Below are 11,792 nucleotides of genomic sequence, written 5' to 3'. Positions count from 1 at the left end.
CCTTCCTGTGATCCTGGTTGTGTCTGAACTCCTCAGAGTCAAGCTGTCTCTGGGATCCTGTGATTCTGTGATTCTGGGATCTTGGGCTTGTTAGATCACCTGGGAGTGGAGCTTCCTCTGTACGTTGTGGGACTGGTTGCGGAGCTTGCACCCAAGGTCTGCTCAGAACACCAACCCAGACCGGAAGGAACCTGAGTCACTGGGCTGGCTGAGTTCCTGTGTGCCTGGTCCCGCTGATCCCAGTTACTCCTAGTGTTGGGACAGATGTTGGTTCCTCCTCACCTCTGATCCTGGGTGTATCAGGGTGCCTGGGAGTGGAGCTTCCTCTGGGTGTTGTGGGACTGGCTGTGGAGCTTGCACCCAAGGTCTGCTCTGGACACCAGCCCAGACAGACTGGAAGGCAGAATCTTTTTTCTTATTTATTCATTCATCCATTCATTTTATGTATATGCATGTTCTATTTGCATATATGCCTGCAGTGCCAGAAGAGGGCATCAGATCCTAGTATAGATGGTTATGAGCTGCCATTTGCTTGCTGGGAATTGAACTCAGGACCTCTGAAAGAGCAGCAGACCTCTTAACTGCTGAGCTATCTCTCCAGTCCACAAACATAATTTTTATATGATTAAGTATGTTTGCATTTTGTCTCTAGAAAAACTATCTTTATGGGGTAATCTATAATCTATGACATAAAGACAGCATCTTGCCATCAAGATATCTTATTTATGCACAGATATATTTTAGAAGTGACTTTATTAGCTTTTGTTTTAGACAAGGGCTTCTTAAGTAGCCCAAACTGGCTTCCAGTTCCATATGTTCGAGCTGAACTCTTGAGCCTCCTGCTTTCCTAGCCTGAATTCAGGGATTATAGGCATTTGCCACCACACCTAGTTCGAGCAGTGCTGGGATCAAACTCAGGGCTCTGTGCCTGCTAGGCTAGCATCCTAACAGCTGAGCTACATGCCAGGCATGCCTTTAAATTGCTGACATGGGTTCATTTCATCCCTCTGTGGCCACAACTTCTAATTCTGATGATGAGAAAGTCTATACTTTTAACTTCTGTCTTATTCTAGGCTGACATCACTGGGGAGGATTTCATTTGAAAATTCCATACACCTACCTATTTTGCTCTGGGCTGGAAAACCAGTCCTACTGTAGATCTACCTAGTGGCATTAATCTTCCCTTGATTTAATTTGGTTTCCATCCCTAAAGTCAGGGCCCAGATGATATTCTTTGCTTCACAGGTCAAGTGGATGGATGTGGCACTCTGGGAAGTGGTTAGAACTTCTGGGATGTAGCAAACAGCCATGTGGTTTTAACTCTTTGGATCCCATGGCAGTTTTGAAAAAGGCATTTCTGGCCGCAACTTGGAAGCAGCTGACTTGAGAATAGGAATTGGAAACCTTCCGCTTCCCCCAAACATCTGCAAATTATTCTTCTGTCCTTATAATAGTGTTAAAGCATCACAGGGGGTGGGAGTGTTCCAGCCCCAGAGCAGCTGTGAAGGTTAGGAGTGTGCTCACACATCCAACTCATCCACTGATAAAATGCTTTTACACCAGCTCTTGGAAGATCATTTTCGGAGCAAAGTCTCCTTGGTATAAGCTGCGTCGACACTATCTTAATGCCTGAGCACAGTGCCAGCAGCCAAGCATTGCCAGCTCCCGAAAAGACATTTGAACTTTTGGCAGCAGTCCTTATCAGAAGGCCCATCCGTGGAGTTTGTGATTACAGAGGAAGGGTGCTTGCTTTTGGCAAAACAAAGCGTCTGACAGTAGCGAAGTATTGGCTCAACACTCAACAGGATCCATTTGGGATTCATTCTTTGACAATTACCCAGAATGAATCACCAGCTTCCTTTTATAAAAGGGTATTTATTGGCTTGGAATCAGTACATCCAGCTCTTGGTGGGGAGGAATTTTGTTAACTGCGTTCACACATTCTTATAAGCGTGGTGTATGAGTTCTGCTAAGGGGATGCCTGCACAGGGTGTTGATTTTAATTGCATCAAACATGGAGGAGAATTGAGAAATCAGTCAGAAAACAGTGAATGGCTCAAGGAGAAAGAAGAGGATGCTTGGTAATAACAGCAGCCCAAAAGCCCAGTGAGAATTAAGAATACTTGCTGGAGTCGCCTTAAGGCCTGATGGTCTAGCTAGCTCTTCCCAGACTCCCCTCTTCCCACAAGATGTCCTGAACACTGGCAGTGGGAGGCTTCTAGCCTAAACTTAGCAGCTGGCTGGACACAGCTGGCTAGACAGCTGTGTCTGAGGCCTCTGGAGAGCTGCCTCTTCCTCTGTGGGTGTCACCTGAAGGAGATTGTGTTTAATCCTGTGGTGCTTAGCAGGGAGGCCTGTACATTTTGATAACCAAAGTGCAGCAAGCCAAAGAGCAATTCTAATATTCTCCCCGCCCCCCCGCTTTTTTCCAAACCAGGGAAGGCTAGGTCCAAATTTGTATTAGAGCTTTAAAGTGGAGAGGAAAGTCACTTAGCTGATAGGATTCAAAGTGGCAGCTGCTCTTCAGGCCACAGCTGAAGGGAGGTGGGGCTGGTCCCCAATTTGCCTCCTCTCTACCATGCTTGTCTTCCTGTGGACCAGCAGCCCCTCCTTCAGAACCATTTATTCTTAACCCCTGCCTGCCCATTGTATCTCAGCATCTGTGTTTTCCTCTACCCAGAGGTAACTTCTGTACTAGTCATTTCTAAGGACTTACCACATGCAAGGAAGACCCTAGAGGGCCTCTGGCCCAGGGATCCTTGGTTCCAAAAGGCCTTAAAGTGAGAGTGTTGGACTTCATCTCTAGGGGAGGCCACACATAGGCATGGCATTAGCATGACTGCATGATAAAAGCATTTAACATCAACCTACACAGGTTAAAACCTGAAGCGATTTTTGAAAGAACTATACTGAGTTACATGTTTAGAGAGGAATGTAGCTTAGTGACAGAAAACTACCCTAGCAAGCACAGAGCCCTGGGTCCAGTCCCCAACACCAGGATAAATAAAAAAAACAAAACCAACAGAACTCACATGTTTAAAATGTGGGACTCACTGGTTTTAGGTATAATCATAGAGTTGCGCACCGTCGCAGCCTGACTTTAGAATGTTTCATCACTTTTAAGAGAAACTCACTACTATCCAGTCTTCTCTATAACTCCCATTTTAAAAAGACCATTAGCAGTCTATATACATTGGCCTGTTCTGGGTATTTTAAATGAATGATATCATACGTGTGATCTTAGAACTGACTTGTTTCAGTTAGCATATTTTTAAAGTTAATCTGCAACATTGCATGTATTAGCATTTTCTTTACCATATGGCAGTTTTTGTTGTACATTCATATCATGGGCTAGTATACAGTTATGAAAAGGGATGTAATGACAGGCACAATGATCACATACCTTATATTGACCCTAAAAAGCATAAATTTAGGACAACAAACATACAGTAAATACTGTTTAAGTCCATTTGTCTGACTCTCTAGAGCAGGTGAAGCTAGTCATTGAGGCAAGCCCCAGAGGACTGCCTGTTGCCTAGGAACAGACAGACAGAATCAGAAATGTTTCACAAAACAATGTAGGTGGAATTACAGCCCATTTACAGAAATTCTATTTATAGGAATGGCCAGAGTTATACATGTAATAACAGTTGTACTGGCTAGTTTTATGTCACCTTGACACTAGCTGAAGTCATTTTGAAAGAGTGAACCTCACCTGAGAAAATATTCCCCACCAGAATGGCAAGTCTGAAGGGCATTTTCTTTTTCTTTTATTTTCTGAGACAGTGTCTTACTATGCAGCTCTGTATGTCTTATGTAGACCAGGTTGGCCTCACCCTCAAAAGATCAGCCTATTTCTATCTCCAGAGTGCTGAGACAGAGGAATGTGCTACCATGACTGGCTTGTAGGACATTCTCTTGATTGTCACCTTATGTGGGAGGAGCCAGCTCACTGTGGGCGGTGCCATCCCTAGGCTAGTAGTCCATCAGAAAGCAGGCTCCTAAGCAATCCATGAGAGCAAGCCAGTGAGCAGCACTCCTCCATGGCCTCAGCAAATTCAGAGGACATGACAGAATATGCATCCACTTGGGGGCTCAACAACAAAGACTTATTTCCCACATTGCTGGTGCCTAGAAGCCAATGTCACACACCACCATACCCAAACCTGTAAGTCAAAGCCCCTTCCTCATTCAGAGGGCTGTCCTCTCATTGTGTACCTATGTGCTGGTTGGTGGTGGGAAGAGAGGAAGGTAGGTTGGGGTAGGCTCAGCTGTCTTCTCATTAGAAGGGTGCTAATCTCATTTCTAAGGGCTTCTCTCTAGGATTTAGTTACGGGCCCCACCTCCTCATACCATCATCTTAAGATGACTCAGCATATCTACTTGGAGGGTACATAAGCATTCAACTGGTAAAAACCACTGGCAGAAACCTGAGGGGGAGAAAAAAGCCATCCAGGCCTCTTTGACCTGCTTGGAGTGGGGCTGGCCTAAGACGGCTTACTCCTCCCATCTATCCAGGTCACAGGGTACTGCCTGCCATGAATCTTGCTGCCTATGTGTATCCTTCACAGGACCATGAGCCCCGTGAACCCAGACAGTGCCCTGCTGATCACCTGGCATACCCCAGACTGCACACCAAATGTAGCAGGTCCTTGATAAATACTAAGTGAGAGACCATAGGATCTGTTCAATGCCTGGTCGATGTTGAGGCATCCATTATGTTTTGAAAACTCACATGTTTTATCCCTGCTTTCAGATATCAAACGGATCCACTATAAAAGTCTTTAAGAAGATAGCAAATTTTACTTCAGGTAACCAATATACTATCATTAACCTTTTGTTCTCCCCAAGCTTTATGAAGTATTACTTTTTTTGCTTCTCTTAGACATACTGTCACAGAGGTATGATTGAGTTGCTGCTACGTAATTCCCTAGAAGCTGAGAAAAGCCATTCTGAGCTGTTTCTGGTCCTAAGAACTGGGGTTCTGCAAGAAGGGAAGGAAATGGTAACCATGTTGATAAAGAAGGCCCAACATGAAGGAAGTTGCTGTCTCTAAGCAGCTCTGAGCCCAGGGCAGTCTAAGGCCTTGGAGCTCTTTTCCAAGTCCTCGGTACGATGGGCAGCAACAGTGCACACCAGGCAGGAAACTTGCAGATAGCCACACTGCCCTAGACAGGCTGAGCAGCCAAGACAACCCATGCAGAATCTCCAAGATAACATTGTAGACTTCCCAGACAGTGGAGACGGGAGGAGTTTTACAGGAAAGTCAGCAAGCTAGTCTTCTGTCTTCCTGACAGCTGTAGGACAGGAAAACACTGATAACACCATGAGAAAATGTGGATTTGTCTTCAGCCCTAGGCTGGGGCCTATCCCCAGTGGGCTCCTTGTACCTATACTGCAGGCAGGGCATGGCGACTCCTGAGCTCAATGGGTGACCTGTTAGACTCAGCATCTAGTCTGTGGAACCACATCCCTTTGGTGATTTCCACCTTCCACCACTACACTGGGCTATACAAAGCCATCCTACTGAGTGTTTGTCATTGTGGGTAAGGAGAGAGCTGTGGCTTTTAAGACTCAAAGACTGGGCCTTTAGATGAGCCTGCTGCTTTAGGACCAAGTAGCAGGAGCTTAGGCTTGATCTCTTCATGGATCACACGCAAGCTCCCTTCCTGTCCAGTGTGGCTGAGAACCAATTTATTTCTGTCCTACTGATACTCAACCCCTTGCCCTTCTGTGGCAATCCCAGCCCTGGATGACCCAACTCTTTAGCCAGGCAGCCATCCATCCAGTTAAGGCTGGATGTATTCATGGTATTGAACAGGGATCTTTTTATTTTTTATTTTTTTGGTTTATTGAGACAGGGTTTCTCTGTATAGCCCTGGCTGTCCTGGAGCTCACTGTGTAGACCAGGCTGGCCTTGAACTCAGAAATCCGCCTGCCTCTGCCTCCCAAGTGCTAGAATTAAAGGTGTGCGCCACCAATGCCCGGCTTTGAAAAGGGATCTTGATAAAGCCTAAGGCTACTAATTTTTCAAGCACTTAGCACTGTTCTCCAGAGGGCTCCTTCTACTACACAGAGCTGCTGCAGGAGGGCTAGATAGGGACTTTGCCATCCATTATCCAATCTGGCAAGGCACTGCATCTGCTTCTCCCTGCCCCTCTTTCCTTCAAGGTCAGCCACAGGTGCTTTAGGACAGCCCCTCAGACCATTCTTACACTACAGATTTCTCTTACTAGTAGATGGTCGGTTTTCAAAGGACTATTCCCTCCTTCTCCTTAATTGCTTTAATTTTTAAATTTTAGTAGCATTTCTAGATAAGAATCCCACTCATTGTCAGGGCCTTCATCTGCCCCCCATCCCCAATGTTCTCTTCCTCCTAAACATCCCCATTGCTTAGAGACACACTCAGTTTGCTTGCCCTCTGAGCTGGACACATTGTCCTATCTTAGAAGGGATCCAATTCCTTCCCATTGTGGAGCCTTCCCCCATTTATCTGGCTAATCATTTACTTAGGTTTATCTGTAAACAGCCCCTCTTCAAAGAAATCTAGACTCAGATTGACACCTTTTTACATAGCTCTCCCTCACTGAAATAAAGTAATTGTGCAATTAGTGCAGCAGGAACAAGGCTGGCTTAACTCTGGCTACACGCTTGGCACACAGGTGTTCCAGGTCTATCTGTTGACAGGCCAGGGCCCCTCCTCCCTGTCCCCAGTTAAGTGTCTATTTAGCCTCTGCTCTAACATTTGCAGGGACAGGGAGCATGCTTTCACTCCAGTTCCTAGCCCCTCCCCACACTGCTCAGGTGCACCCGAGGAAAATGTGTAGCCATGAAGAGCCCATCGACAATAGCGGAGCTGTTGGCTTTAGAACACAAGTGGGGCTTTTGTTGAGGCCAATTAGTCCGTGGTTGTTTTTTTAATGGGCTCCTTTTTTTCTCCCTTTCTCTGGTGTTCAGATGTGGAATACTCAGATGACCACTGCCACTTGGTGAGTTCAGCAGTCTTGTGCTGCGCACTGAACGGCATGCCTTGCATAGCATACAGTTTCCCCAGGTAATGTGTCTACTGTTGTCTTTTTTAGATTTTACCAGATTCAGAAGCATTCCAAGTAGTTCAAGGGAAGAGACACCGAGGGAAACACAAGTTCAAAGTAAAAGAAATGTATCTGACAAAGCTGCTGTCGACCAAGGTACACTTACTGTTCTAGGAACGCTTTCATGGCCACCTTGGGGGTATATGATGTGTTCAACTTAATTTCTGCTCAAGTGTGAAAATGTTACAAATCCCTTGTGCCTTCTAGCAAAGCAAAATGAAAGTTTAAATTGTAGACACATCCTCTACCCCCCTTCGATTTTTTTTTTAACTGAAAAGAGAACAGCACTTTATAAATTTCTACTGCAGCATCTTCAATCAGGGCGTGTACTATTGTTCCTGTTCCTTTACCACCATTTCACTATTATTTTTTAGGCTGACAGCATAATTATTCCTTTTTGTTTACTTGTTATTGTAGATAAGCAATAAAACTCCTTTGAAATGCAAATAAAATGAGGGGGAAATCTGTGACGATTAACCTAGTAGATCTTACTGCTTTTTTTTTCCATTTTGAAATTAAGAATTCTGTTCACTTATAAAAAGTGTGAGATGTGAAAGTCAGAGGAATACTAAATGAGGAGCAAATCTTACTGCATCTCTTTTTGGGGGTTAGCGGAAGTCTCTGGATTTCTGCTCCACTGATAACCGTTACTGTCCCCCTGGACTTGTTTGTTACTTTGCTGGGCAGGCTTCCTCAGCAAATCTGCTCAGATCTGAGTAGATCTGTGTGCTAGGCAGAGGAGTTGCCTGCACCTCTTGATTTTTCCGTTTTCCCAGAGAGCTCTGCCTTCATACTCCACTGCTTTGAGAAGTCCATATTTAAACCCCGAGATGGAAATGCAAGCAACAGGAAACAGATCTAGCAACAAAGCACTGTCACTCAAGTTTCTCCAGGTTGCACATAGCAAAGGCAAAACATCAGTAGCTTCTTGTACGTGCATGCAAGGACACACACACACACACACACACACACACACACACACACCCCTACACCTACCTCTACCTCACACTCCATCTAAACAGTGTTGTTGTCAGCAAGTTTTTATACCACATCTATACATGAGCATATTCAGGACCTTTGTCCCATCTCACACTGGCCTCATTTGACAGTTTCACATTTTCCCTCAGCTGACTTTTCTCTGGTTGGTATATCACTTTCACTGAACTTGGACCTGGCTTTTCCATTAGTTTTTCAAAACTGCCCCCATGTATCTCAGCCTCCCGTTTTGTCTTCCAGGTGGCAATTCACTCTGTGCTTGAGAAACTCTTCAGAAGCATTTGGAGTTTGCCTAATAGCAGGGCCCCATTTGCTATAAAATACTTTTTTGACTTTTTGGATGCCCAAGCTGAAAACAAAAAAATCACAGACCCTGATGTCGTACATATCTGGAAAACAAACAGGTGGGAATGTAGATGATTACTGGCTGTTTTGAAGAACCCAGAGCAGAATATTATATAAATAATTATTGTATCAGAATCTCAGGGTTTGAATTCTTTTCTAGATGGTAAAATAACAAAATTCTGTTATGAAAGGGGACTTGTCTAAAAATGTTAAAAGTAGTGAAGAATGCGAAATTAAGTGTTTTATGGTTTAACTTATTACTTGTACTAAAAACTGTTATTGTGCCTACAATAATTGCTTTATAATTTTCAAGTTGTGTGTTTATTTGGATTCTACATGGTTCGTGCTTTTGTCATTTATAGTGGTAGACAGCGTTCTTTGCATTTACCTTAAGAAGCAGGATATCCACATTTATGCTAGCACCTCCTCAGGAGACTGCTATAGCTCACTGTCTCTATCTGAAATGCTTTGCACCTCAGCTGGGAAAGACACGTAGCATGTCTCATGTGAGCTCAGAGCCCTCTAAATGCTAACAAGTAGTAAAGGTGAAGTTCTAGAGCTTAGTCAGTCTTTTCCTTTGATTTGGGTTTGTACCCTTTGCTCTGGCACACTCCTGTCCTCAGTTCCAGCCTCATATCCTCAGGCCCTCCAACCCCTACACCCAGCATGGGTGCTAACCACCAGCCACAACAGACTGAGCCATTGAGAATCCCAGCACCCATGTGGTGGTGGCAGTAAGCTAGGCCACAGTTGGAACAGATATGGAACTTGAATGAGCCTCAAGTTCATATTCCAATATTGATTTAACTGCCTCCACTGTGCTATATTGCTGTGGTATAGGGCTATATTGCTGTGGTATAGGGAACACTTCAAGTTTGTCCTCAAAGTGTGCATTCACTGAAGTACACCAGAAGGAGATGTGTGCAATGGAGAATGTAAAAATGAGGGTCAGAGTATCAGGTCAAAGTATCCAAAGACTACATGGGATAGGAGAACATAAGACAGACCACACTGCAAACTCCTGAGATGTGATCTTGGTTGAAACAAATTGAAGACAGTAAAGGACCTAATGCAGATGAAATGAGCTCATTTAAAAGTGGCAGGAGAGGAGACCTTGACAGAGAGACAGTTCAAGAGAGGAGTGAGTAGTAAGATCTGATTCTCTTAGAAGGATCAAGATCTGGGGACAAATACTCCAGGCAAGATATTGGTGGCTTAGACCAGAGTGCCACACTGAGAGGGGCTCAAAGGGGTCAGGTGGAACAGATTTGAGTGAAAAGTTCTTGTTGGTGACATCATCTCATATAACCCAGATATGGAAGAAATTCTTGTCCAGGGCCACTTTCAGACTTCTCTAGCCTGCCCTTCACTCATTGTTGGATCAACCCTTTTGGCTGAGCAGGTTAATGTACTTTGGTAACAAGGTCATACACACTCTTTTACAAACTGGTGAGCAGACCACTGGCTGTGTTAAGTCCTGCCTGAGAAGAGATTGTTTTCCCTTCAAACAGCCTCCCTCTTCGATTCTGGGTAAACATCCTGAAGAACCCTCAGTTTGTCTTTGACATTAAGAAGACTCCACACATAGACAGCTGTTTGTCAGTGATTGCCCAAGCATTCATGGATGCCTTTTCTCTCACAGAACAGCAACTGGGGAAGGTAAGGCCCAGCTTTGCTTTCTGATAAGTATCCCCGAGACTGGTGTTTCACAGGCACCTCAGATGCCAACTCTTACCATCTTCCTACAGAAGCCTGCCTTCACTCCGCTCGCTAAAACCTCCCATCCGTCTTCCTCTCATGCCTTCATTCCCTCCCTACCAGACAGTAACTGCCTTCTAACCCATACCCTGGCCCTGCTGCCCACCCAGCCGCTAAACTCCTTCTTTTCACCGTCTTAGTGCATTCCTTCCTGCAGATGGCATCTTAGCTGTGCTACAGGGCCATCCTGACTGGCCTCAGTCCTGCTAGTAAAATCCTCCTCCATCTGCCAGTGTTTGATTCCACAAACACAACTTCTTGACTTGTATGAAGAACTGCAGGATACTCTGATCTGTTTGATTGTGTCTATGAACTTCCCCAGTGCGTCTCCTATACCATGCTGAAAATACAATGTGTTTGTTCACAGTAAGAGAAGCTTTTGGAAACCTCACTTCCTAGTGTTAGTTAGTCCTTCAGGTACTATGCTGCCCATTTTATAGATGAGGCCAAGGCCCAGAGGGTCACAGGTCTTGTTATCACAGAGTGGTGTAACTGTGAACTCTCATCTGTCCAGCTGTGTAGGCCTTGCCTTCCCTGCAGTCTGTCAGTGACTCTTCACATCACACTCAGGCAGTGTGAATTCCTCTCCCCAAGACTGTAAGCTTCTCAAAGGCAGACAGCAGTCATTGTCATCTTGGGATGTCTGATGTCTACCAGTGATACTTGGATAAGTAAATGCCAATGGAATGGATGGTCATGCAACTTGCAGGGTTCACTTAAAACCCGACATGTACTTCTCAGGAATATCTCAGTACAGGCAGCCTTCAGACCAATTCTCCAAGCCATTGATTCAGTCACCAGACTCTTGTAAAACACACTGGGACATTAGTCTAATCATTAATTCAACTATCTTCATGGAGATTTTTAAAACATTTGTCAACAATGATTTCATCTTCATTTAGTTGCTTACATTATTACTACTACTATACTTCTATAACACCATGCAAATTGCCAAGGAATACTTGCGAAATCAGACATCAGAGTTAGCAGTACTGGTGACATGTGCTTCCTGGAGAAACTGGAAGATCTTTAGAATCTAATGAAATGAAGGGACAAGCTAGAAAATCTGCCACTGCCAATTACTTACCAGTTTTACAGTTATATAAAGGGCTCAATCAGTTCTACAATCAAGTCTTTTAGAAATGCCAGAATTCACTGGTGGGTGAGGGGGAGAGCAACGTTTTAATTCAGGCTTTTTAACGACCATTAGTAATGAACTGTGATTGAAATAAGTTCCATTGTTACCGTAACTCAAAATCATGCAAAAATAATAATTTTAGTTCTTTTATGAGAGGAAGGCTGAATATATTAGCATTTAATCTGCCTGAAAATAACAGTGACTCACCAGAACTATCTAGATGGCAGTCAGTCACCAGTCAGCATTCACTGAGGCCTCTTGCATGAAGCCTTGTTGGCAGGAAGGGATGCTGGTAGAAATTCAGTCATATTGAAAACATTGTCCAACCCCCCCATGACTTTTTATGCTTCTTGTGGCTGTTGCTGTTTTTCAGGAAGCACCAACCAATAAACTTCTCTATGCCAAGGATATACCAACCTACAAAGAGGAAGTGAAGTCTTACTACAAAGCAATCAGGGATT

General features: G+C 44.4%; 1 protein-coding gene across 1 annotated transcript in view; it reads left to right on the top strand.

The window, feature by feature from the left end:
• Plxnc1 (plexin C1) overlaps positions 1-11,792 on the top strand; it is a 159,921-nt gene that overhangs the window by 146,255 nt on the left and 1,874 nt on the right. The window contains exons 26-31 of the mRNA XM_031350348.1: positions 4,757-4,811; positions 6,958-6,989; positions 7,083-7,190; positions 8,331-8,494; positions 9,947-10,094; positions 11,705-11,788. Coding sequence (XP_031206208.1) covers positions 4,757-4,811; positions 6,958-6,989; positions 7,083-7,190; positions 8,331-8,494; positions 9,947-10,094; positions 11,705-11,788 — 591 coding nt within the window. The remainder of the gene's footprint in view (positions 1-4,756; positions 4,812-6,957; positions 6,990-7,082; positions 7,191-8,330; positions 8,495-9,946; positions 10,095-11,704; positions 11,789-11,792) is intronic.

This window comes from Mastomys coucha, unplaced genomic scaffold (assembly GCF_008632895.1).
Source record: "Mastomys coucha isolate ucsf_1 unplaced genomic scaffold, UCSF_Mcou_1 pScaffold4, whole genome shotgun sequence".
In the NCBI taxonomy this organism is placed as follows: domain Eukaryota; kingdom Metazoa; phylum Chordata; class Mammalia; order Rodentia; family Muridae; genus Mastomys; species Mastomys coucha.
This window is presented reverse-complemented; position numbering and strand designations above follow the sequence as displayed.